At 36.4% G+C, this 18,030-nt stretch overlaps 3 protein-coding genes across 4 annotated transcripts; 1 reads left to right on the forward strand and 2 right to left on the reverse strand.

Annotated features, from left to right (window-relative positions):
- Nucleotides 1-1,085: 1,085 nt before the first annotated feature.
- LOC140983621 (uncharacterized) lies at nucleotides 1,086-4,777 on the forward strand. Its single transcript, XM_073450743.1, has 7 exons — nucleotides 1,086-1,493; nucleotides 1,970-2,587; nucleotides 3,021-3,211; nucleotides 3,493-3,716; nucleotides 3,826-4,025; nucleotides 4,288-4,413; nucleotides 4,495-4,777. Exons 1-7 carry the CDS (start codon nucleotides 1,338-1,340, stop codon nucleotides 4,591-4,593), a joined length of 1,614 nt encoding a protein of 537 aa, XP_073306844.1. The 5' UTR covers nucleotides 1,086-1,337; the 3' UTR covers nucleotides 4,594-4,777.
- A 171-nt stretch (nucleotides 4,778-4,948) lies between these two features.
- LOC140983622 (zinc finger CCCH domain-containing protein 6-like) lies at nucleotides 4,949-9,937 on the reverse strand. Its single transcript, XM_073450744.1, has 4 exons — nucleotides 9,592-9,937; nucleotides 7,090-7,299; nucleotides 6,420-6,544; nucleotides 4,949-6,332 (listed from the first exon to the last, which is right to left on the reverse strand). The coding sequence occupies exons 1-4, from the start codon at nucleotides 9,649-9,651 to the stop codon at nucleotides 5,189-5,191; spliced, it is 1,539 nt and encodes a 512-aa protein (XP_073306845.1). The 5' UTR covers nucleotides 9,652-9,937; the 3' UTR covers nucleotides 4,949-5,188.
- Nucleotides 9,938-11,014: 1,077 nt separating this feature from the next.
- Nucleotides 11,015-16,616, reverse strand: LOC140982493 (protein IQ-DOMAIN 32-like). 2 transcript variants are annotated; one of them, XM_073449028.1, is made up of 6 exons: nucleotides 16,433-16,616; nucleotides 15,127-15,477; nucleotides 14,799-15,017; nucleotides 14,225-14,308; nucleotides 12,419-14,108; nucleotides 11,015-11,325 (listed from the first exon to the last, which is right to left on the reverse strand). In XM_073449028.1, exons 1-6 carry the CDS (start codon nucleotides 16,514-16,516, stop codon nucleotides 11,306-11,308), a joined length of 2,448 nt encoding a protein of 815 aa, XP_073305129.1. In that variant the 5' UTR covers nucleotides 16,517-16,616; the 3' UTR covers nucleotides 11,015-11,305. The 2 variants fall into 2 exon arrangements, with proteins under 2 accessions (XP_073305129.1, XP_073305128.1); XM_073449027.1 differs by having other exon boundaries at nucleotides 15,097-15,477; nucleotides 16,433-16,615.
- Nucleotides 16,617-18,030: the final 1,414 nt, after the last annotated feature.

Consider the following 18,030-nt stretch of genomic DNA (forward strand, 5'->3'; position numbering starts at 1 on the left):
AAATGCCATTATAAGTTGGAACGTGTTTCGAAAGTTAGTTGGCAGCCGTTGGTGTAAGATCCCGAGACACTCGCCATAAGAAAGTACGATCTTTTGGAGGTACATTGAGTTTCCAAATCATCCGCCACCAGAACTGTATAGGCTGAGAAGTCGGAGGAGCTAAACTGTTCCGTTCCATAAGATAACCTGACTTTACCGAATACTGTCCGTTCTCACTTCCCTTCCAGAACCTGATATCATCTCCTCCCCAACTGTTCAACGGAATATCCAGAATTGTTTCTGCCTCATACTGGGAGAAAATCATTTCATACACCTTCATCTCTGCACTTTCATGTTGCTATCCGACATTGGAGTCTGCCGACATTTAAAAGCTGGGAGCGTAGGGATCCAGGGATCTGAGAAGATTGAAATCAAACTACCATCCTGTCCATCCTCAACTCTCCAACACAATCCTTTTTATCGTATATCACAAAGGACAATGGATGATAAGTCACGCTTGTTTAGCTAGAAGAGCTTCGTTGAAAGCTACCAAGATAAAGTGGCAATCCTTTCTCATTATTGATTAAAGAAAGATCATATTTGAATATGCAAACACAAGAACTCTTTTGAGCGGGTCAATTTTATGAAATTGATAATCCGAAATGTCTATAAAAAAATATTACTTTTTATGTTAAAATTATAATTTTTACGTCAAAAATATTAATTTTTTTTTAAATATGTACCATGTCAATCCGTCTAACAAATATAGATAACATACAAATAATAATATATTAAAGCAAACATGAGACATGAATGCGACAAACATGCTAATTAGTGCTAATATTTTGAACAAACATGATAATCCGCGTACACTGTATATGATGAATAAACAATATGCACAGATGATGAATATATAAAATTATCCGAAATATGAAATTTGATGATATGTTGCATATCAAAATATGAAATTTGATGATATGTTGCATATCAATTTAGTTGTTTAATATAGATAATTCATCATCCGTGCATATTGTTTATTCATCGTATACGTGTACGCGGATTATCACTGAATGGGCCCCGCGGTGGGGGCTTAGGTCTGGCTCGTTCGACCGAAAAAAGGAAGAACAAACCAAAAGAAGATCGTGGTGACAATGCCCGAGTCAGCTTTAATCTTTGCGAACCCCGTGTCTTAAATATGTGAAATTGACGGCTGAGATGTGATAAAATTCATGTCCCATGTCAAAAGTTCTTGTCTAACTATTTGCGAATTCAAGATTATCTTCGCGGTGAAAGGATTTCAATATTGGGTTGGATCTTCAAGCAGTTTCCACACTTGTTGCAACAATTAGAAACCAATAATGGGCCAATCGTCATCAAGTGAGAAAGAGGAATCGCCGGAGCTGCGTGAAGTACAATCACTTGCTGCGTCAACTGGAGCCCTCCCTTCTCTGCAAAAGGCGTTCTCTCTTCTTTCTGATCCTCAGACTAAATCAGTTCCTGTGCACTCTCTGAAGGTGATTATTTCAAAGATCAGATTTTTATTCTTGGAAAGTTCTTTATGTTTCTAGGTATTCCCACTATATCTCCGCAAAATTAAGAGTTATATCTCGTTAATTGGTGGACCCTTTTCTTTGCTGGCATTCATAATGGATGTCAGTAATTTCCATTTAGCAAACTGATTAAACTTTGTATAGGAAGTTTTGTGTTTCTGGATAAAAAGTTCAGTTCTTTTTTCTTGTTTTCTAGATAGAGAGTGAATACTTTGCGTTTATATTAAGATGGTTTTTTTATTGTCTAATAATCAGATATTTTGGAGAAAGATAATTCTACTGATTAAGTGTATGAATTAGGATAGTAAAAAGATCACTGTATGCTGAATGTTTGCAACTTTCATACTTTGCCCGAGGAATACTGGTTTGTTCATTGACCTTCATAAATTTATCTAATTTATGCAATTTGGTTCGCTGAGGTGTTATCCAATTTATTTCAGAAATGTTTTGAGTTGAGTCTGGATAACTTCGAATCTGACTATACAGTAGCATCTAAGGAGTTATCCATTATGTTCAGTCATCTGGGCACGACGATAGTTGACTTGTTTTTTCCTACTGATGAAAATGGAGTGAATTGGATTGACTTCTTGAGAGGTTACACAAAATGTTGTGGAAGAGCAGTGGCTTCAACATATTTCAACAATTTATTACGAGTTTTTTCCAAGACATGTTCCGGGGCTGGACTTCCCGTGAATTTGCAATTTGAGCAGTATGATGATGATTGTAAGATTGGGGGATCGTTATCACCTCGTGAGGTTCTAAGGCTTCTTTTGATTTGTTGGATATTATCATGGGATTCTAGGTCATTGAAGTTGAATATGGGGAAGAGTAAAGGGAAATGCAGTCTTCCTGATATTTCTCACTTGTTATTATCAGCTATTGAATCATGTGTGGAAAGTGATCATGAGTTAGATTTTTGGACTTCCGATGTTTCAGACTTGGATATTCAGCTTATGGCTACGAAAATTCATTCGTGGGCTTTGAAGACTGTACCAAATCTAGCAGATTGCCTATCACAGTTCGTCCATTCAAGACTTTGCTACCCTGTCACCTGTGAGGTAGTCCCCTTGCCTAAAATACAGACACCTTACATTACGTACTCAGTGTCTCCAAGAAACATTATTATATAATCTAGTTTTATTTTCCCTAATTGCCCTACCTACAACTAATTATATCAAATTGAGATTTTCTTGTATATTTGTTATACTTGGAGGCAGAATGGCAGATCCAAAAGTTTAGAAAAACTACATGTAAAATATTTTTTTACTGTTTTTCACTCAAGAGGGCGACCATCCCCTGTCACCCCTCGTTTGGTTCCCCAAATAAATAGGTATTGGTGGTTCCTTTCTTGTTCTGGATTTGTGCACTTTAGAATCATCATGCGGATAGAATTTTTATCATGTCATCTTCATTGTATCATTTTTCTCTAGTTTTACATGCACGTGGGATTTGATTTTTGACAAAAAATTTGTTGCAATCTACCAATCGTAGAACAAATCAGAGTCATCTTGCTCTTCCGCACATGATAACCCGTCATCAACAAGTTCTGATACTAGCCTTTTAACTTCTGGAAGGGCTTGGGCAATCTCACTTACTGTGAGAAGTCCTATATACGAAGAAATATCAAAAGCTTGCTTCCCCAGTGATGATCCTGATGAGAAGAATGAAAACCTCATATATAGGTTTGTCCACTATTATTTTTGTTCTTGCATTACCTTCCTTCGGTACCTCTTGTATAGAAATTTTTTAATTTTTTTATGTGTTGAAGTCTGTATCATATCCTTGAATTTATTATTAAATCCAGTTTTTAACAGAAAAAGATATTTTATCATCTGAACACTGGTTTCTTATGTGAATCCCCTCTTACGTCTTGACTTGTAATATTACCATTGCATTTTTTAAGCCGGTTATCCAGAGTTCACAAGACATTTTAATATGGGTGTCTTTTGTAAACAACATGCAGATCATCTCTTCACGGAAAAGGGCTGAACCGGTTTTGGTCAAATGTTGACGGTTACAATGGTCCATTACTAGTGCTGATTTCTGCTTGTGAGGATGCAAGCAGCCCTAGGAGATGGATCATCGGTGCACTTACTCATCAGGGTTTTGAAAATAAGGAATTATTTTATGGAAATTCCGGAAGTTTGTACACTTTAAGTCCCATCTTTCATTCATTAACATCATCCGGTGAGTCCAGAGAACGTTAATTAGTTTGATGATACTATTACATGCCTTGATATTTAGATTCTTTAGGTTGATCAGATTAAGACAAGTCTATTAATCACTATTTTGACAGGAACGGAGAAAAACTTGGTCTATAGCCATTTGCATCCGGCTGGTAGACTATATGATGCTCATCCAAAACCAGTGGGAATTGCATTTGGCGGTTCTATAGGAAATGAAAGAATATTTATGGATGAGGATTTTGCTAGAGTTACTATACGTCACCATGCCGTTGATAAAACTTACCGACACGGTGCTCTATTTCCATATCAGGTATAGTTAATTATCAGGAATTTCAATTGTTTAACAATTTTCGAAAAAGAATGGTCGTGCTTTATTTGTGAAGAAGGATTCGTGTAACTCTGTAATCAGAGTTGGGCTCAGCGAAGAAAACGCGGTCGCCTTTTGCCCCTTGAGTCCGTCCCTGCTTGCAGCCTCTCCGTGTTCTTGTGCTATGAATGTTTGTATAATTTACTCTTGGTGGTAGTGATTGTCCTGTTGTTTTGTGTGGTTGCTTATTTTTGTGAGTGCTCAGGGTTTTTTGCCGGCTGAAGCTGCAGTTTTTGAAGTAGAAGTATGGGGATTAGGGGGCGCAACAGCCAGAGAAATTCAAGATTCATATAAGAAGAGAGAAAATCTCTTTACAGAGCAAAGACGGAAGGTAACTACATTAGAGAGGTCGAAAATCTGAATTAACGTCGTGCGAGATTGGTGACATTTGCTTTGATCGAAATTCTTACAGGTGGACCTGAAAACATTTGCTAATTGGGAAGATTCACCGGAGAAGCTGATGATGGACATGATTTCGAATCCTCACGCAGCCAGGAGGGAAAAACGATGAATATATTTCTCGACCCAGATAGTGTTGCGAAAAATAATCATCCAACATTGTGTAAACTTGCGTGAATCGTAAATTGGGAGACAATGTGGCGCTATGTTGTGTTAATAAACTTACAAGTACTCGTTTGATAAGAAATTCAATAAATCATTGGCATATTTGTTGTGCTGATATATAGATCATACAATTTTTGCAGTTGTACGTTATTCCCATTAAGTATCGTCAAAATGCCGAACATAAGAGTGGCTTCTGAACTCATACGAGTGTTGCTTCTCATATTCATCTGCCACCGTTGGCACCATCTTAGTTCAAAATTATCGGCGATCGCAACATAAAAGAGAATACAACGATAAAAGAATATACAAAACCAATAAATTTTAGTAGTTCACAAAGATCATCTCCCATGAAGTCCAAAACAAAATGAGTCTGTAACCCCATTATACAAAAGGTAGCTCAATGTTTCCCAGCTTAAGACTGAACAAAAGAAAAAAAATCATCCACATGAATTGATTCCCGTTGCAAAGATGATGAAAAAATGGGTAAGACATAAACCATCACTCTCTCAATGGATTCATGAAGATGGATGCATATTGAACGCTCAAGTACCAGTAATCTCTCTGTCGATTTTAACCCTCTTGGCACTTTGAACCTCTGGAACACCACCAATCCTTTGTTGGGACGACACATCATGCTGGTATGCACAATTAGCTCCATTCCTGCAACCCCTTGGGCTATTAAAAAAGATGCAAGGCTTCATTATCCTTTGTTTCGAGTCTTTTGATTTTGCCACATGCATCGGTTCTTCACTTGTCCCCAGTGGTTGGTTGCTTTGATTACCAAATTGAGGCAAACTTTCCCGCCTTTCTTCTCCATGTTGCTGAATGAGACTCTTGTAATAATTTACGCCCTTCACCAACGGAACTCCCTGAGAAGGTGCTGACATCACATCAGGTATAGAAGGCCGTGCATTCCTGATAGGGGGGTAAAAAGGTATACTTGCTGTAACCGTTGAAGGGGCGATGATTTCTGGTCTTGAAAGGTGAGAAGAGAGTGGCCCTCTTCTATCGATGACAAATTTGACAGAATCAAATGAATGCTTGGGGGGTGACCTTAAATTGGGTGTGGGTGTGGGTGTGTGTGTGGGTGTGGGGATGGGTGGGTACTGTGTGTTGGTAGATGGCGTATTATGCACTCCAACGAATGGCACGTTCTGCAAGCTGTATGATGGCAAATTTGATGAATGAGATGATAGCATAAGTTGTGTGCTGGAAGTTGTACCGGGTTGTCCTCTGATGACTGGCAGACACTGAAACTTGGAGGTGGGCATATTAGGCATTCCAGATGATGGCATATTCTGCGAACTGGAATAAGTGGCATGGTTTGTCAAGAGTTGCTCGACCATTTTTGGATTGCCGAGAATTGTCATAAGCAACTCTCGATCGATCAGATTATGTTGATCACCATTTGACAAGATTGAAGTCAAGGCAGCCTGTGCAGCAGAGACAACATCGGGCTCCACATCTTTAGATAAAATTCCATTTGTGGTACTGCCATGAGATGAAATTGACGAATGGGGCAAGTGATTGGGATGTGAGCTTGCGAGGTGGCTGTTAGTTGCCACAGAGGTAAATGTTGTGTTATCCAATGCAGCAGCGTCCTCATCTTCAATTGGTGTGATAGGAACCACAGGAGTGTTTTGATAATTGGTAATTGAGTCTTCAGCACATTCTAATGCGGAAGGACTGATGAAAGATAGAAACTTAATGATTAATGCACGAAACAAAGGACATTGGAAGCATGAAAAATCAATCGTCGACTAATTACCATACTTTGGAGGAATAGCTGAGGGGCGTGGATATACGGCTTCTAGAACTCTCATTTCTCGTTGATTCTGTGCTTCAACTTCTGTGCTCTCTTCCCCTGCAACCACTGCCCATTCACTCTTCACTTCAAACTGCGAAGAATTGAATGTGAGATTCAGAAGAATACAATACTTCTACATCTCTGGCACACATGAGCACTACACACATGCAGAAGCTCAACTTTCCCAGTGACCATCAATAATATCTCTCCCCTCTGTTACTCAACCGAGGAGAGGGTGACTGTCGTATTGAGGAATCATTGCTCAGAAAGCCAACCGTGTTAGAACTATGACACTGTAAACTCAATACACACTTTGAATCCAAATTAAACTCTGAACTGAGAACATATTGAAGATTTAAGATTGAAATATGGACTAATAAGTACAACATATTCCACAAGCCAATACCATAACACTATACATAAGTCGGTCGTGTGAAACTGTATATGAAATCGCATGGAGGACTTATTATTGTCAAAAAGATGATCCAAAGTTAGAGAATCCCAGCTTCACCCCAGTCAAGTCAAATTTACAAGAGAACAAATAGATCCTGAGGAACATGAAAGAGTTATCTACATTCCTTAAAGATAATGGTTTAGCAATATATGGAGAGATAAAGATAAAAACAGTAGACTTACTCTTGGAGGCCATCTCCATGTAACTAAGGGTATTTGAGACAGATTAACTCTCCAAAGATTTGCAGGCTGGATTCCTTCAAAGCCTGGTGGTAAATTGTCATCAGTTCCTGCATCCCCTGACTGGTCTGGCCATGGCGTCTTTGCCTGGAGGTGATCTTGTGTTCCCAATACCACTTGTGAGGGAGATTCTTCCGACAAAAACAACCTTACCTGACAAAAGGAAGGCACAAGTCTATTACATAGCAATTTAGGACAAGAATCAGTATATCTGTAACTCAACAACTATAATGGACCATGTTATTTGAGAGGATTTGATTGACACTATTCGCCTGAGAATGCCTAGGGTATTTTGATTGGATAAAAACTCTACAGGCTACTTTAACAATGAGTAGATGGAGTTGAAACTACTAGTTTTACCAGAGAAAACAACTGTAGACCTAAGCACACAAAGCTGCACCAGATACAAAGATCGAGGGCACATGTGCATGTTCCAACAAAGTGGACAACTAAACAAATCACATCACTGAAAGTCCAACAATCGAGTCCGGACTCCAATCTGGGACACACTTTCTGCACCTTCGCACACACACAGAGCCAATAACACTGAATTTCAAACGTAATTGATGCCAGACCGAAGACGGCATGAATATTACCAATAAATGTATGAGAACAGCACATTCGCAAGGAAATGCACATGAAGTACGGACCCAAGCACTTCACATCACAGTGATATCTCAAGTGAAAGAAAGATCTCTCACTCTCTTAGAGACGCACAATTAGCTCCAGCCAATGCATGAATGTTCTCCGCATCATCTATGTCATGAGCCATGCAGGAGATGCTAGAGACAGACACCAATTTGTTTCCAATTAAATTTGAGCAAGAGGAATCAATATGCTTTTTCCAGGATGAAATTATTGCAAATTGCCAATGCAGCATAAATCCATATACAGCAATAAACCAAACAGCCAAAAGGAAAAAAATCTCAAACACAATCACGGATCAAGTAAATGTGAAGTGTAGGAACTTAGGGGGCTAATTGTTAATATTTCTACTATACATCTGTCATAGAGAAGTACATTATCTCTTTCACTGTCCAAAGAGATTGGTGTAAAATCTGTAGCTGATTATCCATTCTTGACCAAATAGCAACAGATTCGGAAAATAAAAAGAAGTGAAAAACTTAAGCTCCCTTTAATCGGAAAACTTCATATACAAGTAACAATGGTTAAACATACTTAACTCAGCTTGCTTATTACTTAACCATGAAGAAGGATCGGCAAAGTCTATAACTTGTCCTGCCAAAAGCTACTTAAAATCCCTCAGCTCATTTTTGTTCTTCGCATTTCACTTTGCAGCAACGGATGACAAACAATAGCCATGAGACACCTGGAGTGTTCCAGATAGCACCATTTTGGAGTCAGTATGACAATGATGTCACTCCAACTGAAATTTCATTTACTGTTTCCTCACAAAGTCCTACATTTATCACCTATTCAACTTTATTCTCTGATGCCCTTGATTGATTTAAAACTTAGAACTTCCCAACTACCACAAATCAGACACTTATCAGTCTTCGCCACAAAATAAATGGACTAAGACTTGCACCAGGCACGCTCTAATCTTACCTTGATATATATTCAGTTCCATCAAAAATCATAAATATTATAATTTCCTTTCATTCATATGCCAATACTCACATATAATGTTTCAATGAAAACGAGGCGACAATCAGCCATCACTACAATAGGCGTGCCCCCAGGAACTGAACTCAATCAACACAAGTACTAACTGGCGCAGTTCATTAATCAACCACATAAAATTTGATATAAAAAGCTAAACAAGACAACAATCTGGAGTCAGTATATGAAACCGCCAAATACCCATCCTAGATACTTGAAATTAGTTTATCTATTATCCAAAATTGTCAGCAACAAAATGCCTGCCTCATAACAACTACCTCAGAAGAATTTTTTGCCGTCCCAACTATTTTCAACTCATATATGATATACTAAAATTTTAAGAACGAGATTGCAATAATTAGCTACACTGAATATTATATACAAACATCACAGATGTAATCATTAACGAACATTTAAGGAAATATATTTACTGGTATCAACACTTGACAATGATGAGCGAGAATCATCAATTTCACTTTCAGCCCATTTCAGTAGCCAATTTTAAATTGTGAAAACACAGAGAATTGCCAAATACAATAATGCACTTTATTTCCAAAGTTTCTTTCAGTTAAGATACGATGAAATGAAATTTAATCCATCCAGTTCGCTTTAATAATGTCCCAATCAAATAATTAAGTAAATCGTCGAAATTAACATTTTATCCGATATAGATTAACTGGATAAATTATTTTCCCAACCTTTGATTAGATTTTTAAGTTCATATACGTCTACTTTTTCCCCTTGTGGATAACTATACCATAAAATTAGTTAGTGCAATCATTCAAGAAGACGAAGTAACTGAAAAATCTTCACAAGATTTACCTGACAAAGATTAACATCTGATGCCCAAGAGACCCTTATCGATTTCTGCGATCCTCCCATTTTTTTCACAAATAAATTAATTGGATTTAAAAATATATATATAGATACACGTCTTTAAAAAATTCTATCGATTTTTGCAATAAAAACCCAACTTCCGATTTGGCAATCACTTATACAACAAAGATTCACGTTTAAATTTAATCGATTGCTTTTCAATTGTCTGCAGCCATACATTGACAGAGAAATACAGAGAAGAAAATCAGAGACGATGGGGGACGGGGGAGTAGAAATACAAAGAAACCCTAGATCCTCTAATCCACTTTTTTCTGCTTTTTGCCCATTTGCCCTTTTTGCAGTCATTTCATTACGCCACAAGAACCTAGCGTGCCAAATATATAATTGTAACTTGTTTTCACACACGCTCCAGTAGAGCGCGTGGTGAGCTGGCAACGGATTAATTTCTTTTTCTCTTTTTTCAAAAATAACTAAAACACGGAGCGGATTCATTGTTTCGGTTTCTTATTTGACCCGTGAGGTAAATTAAATTTTGTGAGATAAAACATTTTAAAGAATCAAATTTATCGAAAATATGCATTTGTTTATGGATTTAAAAAATAATTTGGGAATAATTTAAGAGAGTATTTGTAATCACTAAAAAAAAATTATTGAATTTTGACTTAAAAAAATTTAGTTAGTTTCGTGTATTTCTTAGATTTAGATTCAGCGTTAACTTCTACTTAATTTAAATAAAATCCAAAAGCCGGTTGTAGTCTTGTAGATGACTCTGATTCTACAAAAATAATTTTAGTAACAAGTTAATATTAAAATAAATTATTTATCAAACATTATCAATTTCTCATTTAATCTTTTCATTTTTGTTTTTAAACGCTATTCAATTTTGATTTCATACTTATTTAATTTATAAATGTAATCACTTTTTTAATATCATAATCTATTGCAAAAAATCAATAACAATATTTCAACACTTAAAATTGATCTTTCACCTATTAAATCAAATGACTTGCTTTATTTCTCCTAAATTATCGTTTAAAAATTATTTTCTTATTAGGGAAAACTTAAAAGCTCTCAATCATTTTTTTAAGGAAAATTTGTAAAATAAATACACATGAAGATATCATTTTCTTAATTAAATAATTTACCGAAGTTTAAAAACAAAATATCCATTTTTTTATGGTAGAAGCATACAAGTTTTGTTACTAATAATAAAGTGGTTTTTTTTTTAAAAAAAATAAATATAATTATTTTTATATATAAGCATCATAACAATTAATTTTTTCTTTAAAATGTACCGCACCAGTTCTAGAGAATAGAGTCATAACTCATAAGACACGTCAATCGAAAGCAAATCATGCAAACGTTTTGCGCAGGTTATCATTAATATACTGTGACAAAGTTCAACACATCTCTGTAATGGCAACATTTCATGTATATCTCAAGTTTAAAGTCAATACAAGATTAAAAGGCATTAACCATTGGTCAAACACAAGTTAACAATCAATCAAGCTCTCGGGGAAAAAAAAGAAGCAACTCTCAGACAGATTGAAAGGGGGGGAAAACAAAATAACAAAATTGTGACTCGTGAGTAGTAAATTACATGCAATCTCAGAAACTCTATATATATCCATCGGAAAAAAGAAAAAGAATATGGTACCAATGCATCATCTTTCCTCCATCGACTACCCAAGATTTTTTGTTACCTCCTCCACTTGCGGTCTGATACAATTAGGACAAGCATTGAGCAGATATGGTGGACACCAAAGAAATAAAATTTGGATGCGAACAGATCAACGTTATTAATCATGGATATTACGATCTTGGATGCTTAGGACCTTTATTTCAATAGGGGCGAGATGCAAATGAGATTGCAAACCGTTAAAGCTTACGAGGCAAAGATGAACAATATTCATGAGGCGAACAATAAATTTATGGCCACACTATACCAACTCCAGCCCTACACAGAAACCGATTCATAAAACATGGCGACTCAGAATTCAGGTGTATTTCAAATCCACCTGTTTATTAATTTATGTAAATGTAATGGTAATTATGATAAATTGAAATCACCCAAAATCTAACTTCCAAATTCATTCTCAAATCAAAGTGAAAGTCATCACAATTTTAGATGCATTTAGAACGAAACAGGGACTTGAAAGTTCAATTTAACCGCATTGATTCATATATAAATGATTTCAAATTATGAAATTCAAATGCATTCAAACAAATGGGTGTATTTAGATTGCATATAGATGGACGAATTTGATCATGGCGGATAGTTTTGAAATTTGAATGTCAAATGGCATTAATGTTGAGTGCATTTGAAAGCCATTATAATTGTTAATATAAAAGCTTGAAGTGAGAGACTTTGAACTAATAAATCCCCCATATCAACACAACCGAACAACTAAAATGAATTTCAAATCATGAAATAAATCCGTTATTTCAAATGAATTGATTTGAGAATGGATTTAAAGTTGAGTATATCTGAAAACCCTATAGTAAGTAATAAAAGAGTTTAAACTGAAAGGCAATGAATTTGAAATACCGTGTGTGAAAAACATCCAAACTACAATAGTTTTGGAATCCTATTTCAAATGACACAATATATATCCACCATCATGTTGAATTTTGATGAAAGTTTTTGTAGGAATGAAAGTGTTTCAGCTAAGGATTTCAAATGACACTAAAGTTGGATTCATATAAAATCCATTACTTATTAATACAAGAACATAAATGGTGGAATATATTTGAAATCCACCCGAATCAAAATCATCTAAACGTCGCAGACTTAAGAAAATTTAGATGATACCTTGAGGAGAATGAGTTCCGTTTCCCTTAGCATTCTGCTGTGCCTGAGACAAAGTACGCTGAATACGAGGAGATCCATGTCTTCCATTTGAACCAGGTAGAGATCGTCTCTTTTTAATGTAGATATCCTTCTCATGCAAGTCAGGACTAGATCGTGGAGAGCCACTTGGTATAGCTTTCGCTCTTGCAGATTCAGTTGCTTGCATGTAGCTTGGGAGAGAGTTACTGCTACTACTATCTCTCGGTTCTTGATCTGCATTATCAGGTTTTGCTGAACCAAAAGAGTTTCGCCTTTTTACAGGTTTGTGCTCCTTTGGTAACTGCTCCATGCTACTTCTTGAAGCCGAATCCTGATTAGAGCTCGGAAGGGATTTTTTATCAGCTGATAAGGACTTAATTTTATAGCTTGACTCACTTTTTTCCCCTCTTTTTTTCTTCGGTTTTGAAGAAACTACGCGAGAAGGAGTTGCTTGAGATTCAGTGACAGTTGTATGGCTTCTTGGAGATGCTTCAGGGGATTGCTTGTGTAACAGGTGGCTTGCTTCAGATCCCAACTCCAGCTGCAGGCCACTTAGATCTGGCTCTGGCTTCTTTTCTAATGGCGGTGAGTCTGTGGGAACCACAGAATTATCACATTCAACAGTAGCTGAGTTACCACTATCATCCCTAGGCAAATGATTAATATTTTTGTGTGATTGATCAGGTTCTAGGATGCTTGATATCCCATTGATGTCAAGAACGAAATTTTCTCCACTTGTAGAATGGTCAGACTCGTCAGCAATTTTTGGGTTCTGTTTAATGTCATTGACTCCAACCTCTGACCTATCAGGTGAATCGAGGGTCGATGAAATAGAAAGTTGAGTCCCACATTTCGAGCCACCTATTTGACCAGCTGGAGCATTGGAAATGGGATTTTCTGCTGATTCAATCCCTTGAGACCTAAATGGTTGTTGATCAGTAGAAGTACAAACCTCATCATCCAGGTCGTACTCGATATCATGATCCAGGTTGGATGAAGACTCTAGCATAGCATTATTGGCAGCTGAACTCAGTTCTTCAAATTTTGACTGGGCAGCAAGAAAAGAGGGGTTACTTGCCTTCCTCGACAATTTCTTAGTATCAATTTCAGGTTGCTCGGAGGAAAAATTGTTCACATTTGGTAAGTCGATTTCATGCACTGTTTCTTCGTTATCAGGGAGAGATTTTGCGTCCACCTTCAAATTCAAGTCTGTTTCCGTTATCTCAACACAAGCAGGTTCTGATATTGTTTCAGCCTCCAAATTTATAACTGTTTCTGTTACAATATGTGTTAAATCTGATTTGTCAATGTTCTGTAGGTCAGGATGACTGGAGGAAGGCGAGGTTGATTTGCACACTTGGAGATCTACGTCATCTTCCTCGCAACTGATTAAATCATTGTCATTTACAGATGCTTCGACTGATGCGCTCAACCCAGCTAAGTTTGTTTGCTCGGGATAGTGATCAGATGGAACTACACAGTCCACTTTGCCTTCAGAGTGCTCAAGATTATTCTTCTCTAGCAGCCCTGCACCTGATCCAGATTCCAGTACCTCGGCATTGCTCACCGATGAAACTGACATCCATCTTTCCAGCCATTTCCAGGCCGAATCCGATCTCAAGGGGTCACACTTGATGTTGATAGATTTGGACTCAGGTGTTGATTCCAACAGCTTACATTAAAATTCGGAACACACATCAAGGTCTATATTAAGTAAATGTATGTAGTATAGATGAAAGCAAAATACAAGGAAAATCCAAATATAGAAGTGTGTCAACGTTCATTTACCTGACGGGCAAATCCATTGCTAAGTAATTTCTCGATGGAAATGTAAGAGAGTGAAATATTTGTTTTTGCTTCTCTTTCACTCCTCTGAAATGAAAACAATGTAGCACAAAAAAAAAATCACGGAAAATATAGCTGTATCTTCCAAGAAAAAGAAAGGGACATCACATGACACTCATTTGGTTCTCCTTCAACTGTGTATCAGAAAATATGACTCAGTTCCGTAGGCAACATGAATCTAGTTGATAGAGAGGGGGCTGTGACTTAAATTCATGATACAAATCTCGTCTCTAAAAATATAGAATTTAATTAAAACACAATTTGCATCACTATGAACAAACAATCAAACACTCATCATACAAAATTAACACACTTTCTAGATCACTGCTCATCTGCCTTTGGACCTGCAGAATGTCACTGAGTCACTGCACAATCAGCGTAATTTTAAAATTGGGGGTTTACGGGCATTTAGGAATGTCTGGAGTAACAATGTGAAACCAATGAACAAAAAACTACTGCGGCAGGGAGATTTTGAATGGGATACTGAAAATTAAGAAAATAAATTATATATCACTACCGGATCGGGATTATTCTTTCCCCTGCTTGCATTTTGCTTCTCAAAATCACATGATTCTTCAACAAGTAGGCGAGCACGGCGAGCTCGAACAAGAACCTGCATTTTGACAATGGCCTGAACACACCTAAGAGTTCCCACAGCATGCCTTCGAACTAAATGTCCCCGTATAGCTGCTTGCAATTTTATTATGTTCTTCTGCTTTGATAGCAGTCTTTGAGCCTAGCAAGTGATAACAAGAATATGATATAATATTGCCCAACCGACTTGAGATAAGAATTATAACAGTAAGTAGGCAAACCAGAGATCGCCTGATAGCAGCCTGGATTACATTTATACTGGACTCATCATAGGTTGCATTGGCACTGGAGTCATCCACAATCGTACTGGACTCATCATAGGTTGCATCAGCACTAGAGTCATCCACATTATCAGCTATCGTGTCTAATATCTTTATATTTGGTCGAGCAGACAACTCAGTCTTCTCTTCTTTCCCTTGAATTCCAGAGAACTTCTCTTGAGTAGTCAAGTTAGACTGCATAAGGACGTTGACATCTGTAGATTCTGGACTTTCCTTTTTCACAGATGAAGGAGCTTCTGAGATGATGGTGTTACTCAATACTCGATGTCTGGCAGATCTCTTTCGAAAACTCCACCCGCGCCTCTCATCTGAACTCTTGCTCTGCAGTATTCAAAAGTTCGCAAGCGTTATCTCATTTAGAAAGTGAAATATAAAAATCAACATGAACTAGTGAACAAATTTAAACATATTCATTATTGACTAAACTATAATCAAGACACACATAGGCGGCCACTAGTCCTTGTTCCAGCAGCAACAGCCAACTGCATTTTCTACACAACTGAAATTCACATGGTCTCAAATTCCAAGTGCAACGAGGTACTTAAGAGAGGAAGAATTGAACGAAGTATTCAATTTTGGAAATGAATCAACAAAATATTCCAAATAGTAAAGACGCAGGTCCGATCATGAAGTAGCATTTCACTTTTTAAAAAAGAAAGACATCAGTGACTGCAACAGCATCGACCATCACGTGTTCACAAAGAACAAGATCAAACCAAAAAATCGCCAATTCCGGTGACGCATATCGCTACTCGAAGTTTCGATCGACTAGATTAAGAAGCAGAGTAATTGAGCTAGCGAAATCCGTTCACAGCGTTGAATAGTACCAAAACCAAAAGTCCAATGCAAGAAAAGACACCTGAAAGCCAGTTTCACAGATCATAGTGTTCACAAACATAGATTCGAGCATCCAACCAATCAAACAGAGAAGCTCATCCACATATATAAACTAAAAAAGGTATCGAATCAACTCAAATCAAGTCAAAAGCAATCCAAGCAAATGCAACTAACCAGATGAATAAATAACTTCAATAACAAAAACGAACTCAAAAACTGAAATTCTAAAAATAGAAACACTTGAGATTCTTCAACAAATAGCAGATTCAAACAAGATATGAACCATCAAGTCAAAAGCAATCCAAGCAAATGCAACTAACCAGATGAATAAATAACTTCAATAACAAAAACGAACTCAAAAACTGAAATTCTAAAAATAGAAACACTTGAGATTCTTCAACAAATAGCAGATTCAAACAAGATATGAACGGATACGCACTTCCGGCGCTTGCAGATCCTCATGATCGACTGAATCACTTCCGCAGGCAATTATCTTGAAGCATGCTCCACTTGATTTTACCATTATCGCTCTAAAAACTTGTGAGGTACCCTTTCCCTCTCTAGAAATTCGATTTTCTTTCTTTTACAGTGACATGTGTATAGTTCTACTTTATTAGACTTAGACGTTTATTTCGGAAATGGAACAGATAAATAAATAATAAATAAATAAAGTGAATGTATGCGGACGTCAATTTCTGTCCTTAAATCTGGTTTACTTGAGGGTTTGGATTCCGTGTTTTGCATGGAGTCAAGGGTGTCAAAATCAAACACATCAATCCGACACGATTCAACTTGAAAAAAATCAGGTTTTGGTTTAGAGTTTTCAGGTTCGGTTTCGATTCAGATCAGGTTGGACCCGATAGCTGACCCGAAAAAAATGATCGGGTTGGGTTGGGTTCAGGTTGACCCGAAAATTTTAATTTTTTTCTGAAAAAATATAATTAATAAATATCGGCTATATTTTTATATATTGTATGTTTGAAAAAATATTTATTATTTTTTAAATAATTATTTATTTGATTTAGTAAATATACTTTATTTTTCTACAATTAGACATTCAAATTTAAATCATATATATGATGAGGGAGATTTTGTTATTATGTGTTTAAATTTAATTATATTTTTTTTGAATTTTATTTAATTTTATTTTTAAAAAAATTCAAAATCGAGTTGATTCGGGTTTGTGTTCAGGTTAAGAGTTTTTAAGTTGGTTCGGATTCAAATTGAATAATTTTTGAATAATATTATTGTTTAACTTGATTCAATCCAACCTACTATTACATCGAGGCAAGGGAGTTCCGTTTCCTTTTCTGGAAGAGGCTTTCTTTTTTTTCTTTTTCTTTTTTTTTATTTGGTGGTACCACGTTATCCGTTGGAGAGTGACGTGGATATATTTCTCTATTTTTTATCATTTTATTTTGATGTTTTGATAGTGAGAGAGTAGGATCACAGAGATACGAGACAAACGTCTCTGTTAAAATTTGGATGCATAAGTTGCTATACCAACATTTTTTTTCGTTTTTTTCAATAGTTATTTGAAAAAAAAAACGTATTAGCTATTCCTCAAATAGCGTTTTTAAGTGAATAAAAAGACAAATCAATTGAAACTTTGGAATGCCTAATCTTGTAATGCGGCCGATGCCTCAATAAATTATAAACAGTTGAGATTTATTAAATAGTGGTTTACGTAGTTACGAATTGACTGCGGCCGATGCCTCAAATCTGGTGTGGTGTCTTTACTCGACTAATCCCCTCATTATGATTTAAATTTGGTAAATAGTAATAATTAAATCCTTGTCAATTAATACGTCATTAGCTGTAATTGCAATTTAAATAACCATCGCTTGTATCCCACGCTTGCAGACGGAAACTATTTTGATATTTTGTTGGTAGTTTACAATATATAGTTCAATTTAGCATCATCTCCCTTTTTATTCCCTCTCATTACCACACAATTTATTTTTTTCTTAAGTAAAAATGATTTTTTTCGTTAACTTGTCCAGTTTTGAGTTATGCTTCGCATTAAGTTTTCAAATT

The sequence above is a fragment of the Primulina huaijiensis genome, chromosome 8 (genome assembly GCF_012295235.1).
Source record: "Primulina huaijiensis isolate GDHJ02 chromosome 8, ASM1229523v2, whole genome shotgun sequence".
Taxonomy (NCBI): Eukaryota; Viridiplantae; Streptophyta; class Magnoliopsida; order Lamiales; family Gesneriaceae; genus Primulina; species Primulina huaijiensis.

What these genes read in the sequence shown, in the direction of transcription:
- LOC140983621 (XM_073450743.1), top strand. Translation starts at nt 1,338, where the DNA reads ATGGGCCAATCGTCATCAAGTGAGAAAGAGGAATCGCCGGAGCTGCGT. An exon ending in AATGAAAACCTCATATATAG is followed by an intron (nt 3,212 to 3,492) that starts GTTTGTCCACTA and finishes AACAACATGCAG; the next exon opens with ATCATCTCTTCACGGAAAAG. An exon ending in GTGCTCTATTTCCATATCAG is followed by an intron (nt 4,026 to 4,287) that starts GTATAGTTAATT and finishes GTGAGTGCTCAG; the next exon opens with GGTTTTTTGCCGGCTGAAGC.
- LOC140983622 (XM_073450744.1), bottom strand. Translation starts at nt 9,651, where the DNA reads ATGGGAGGATCGCAGAAATCGATAAGGGTCTCTTGGGCATCAGATGTT. An exon ending in CAGATGTTAATCTTTGTCAG is followed by an intron (nt 7,300 to 9,591) that starts GTAAATCTTGTG and finishes TCCTTTTGTCAG; the next exon opens with GTAAGGTTGTTTTTGTCGGA. An exon ending in CCCTCAGCTATTCCTCCAAA is followed by an intron (nt 6,333 to 6,419) that starts GTATGGTAATTA and finishes ATCTTTCATCAG; the next exon opens with TCCTTCCGCATTAGAATGTG.
- LOC140982493 (XM_073449027.1), bottom strand. Translation starts at nt 16,516, where the DNA reads ATGGTAAAATCAAGTGGAGCATGCTTCAAGATAATTGCCTGCGGAAGT. An exon ending in CTGCTATCAGGCGATCTCTG is followed by an intron (nt 15,018 to 15,096) that starts GTTTGCCTACTT and finishes ATCACTTGCTAG; the next exon opens with GCTCAAAGACTGCTATCAAA. An exon ending in GCAATGGATTTGCCCGTCAG is followed by an intron (nt 14,109 to 14,224) that starts GTAAATGAACGT and finishes TTTTAATGTAAG; the next exon opens with CTGTTGGAATCAACACCTGA.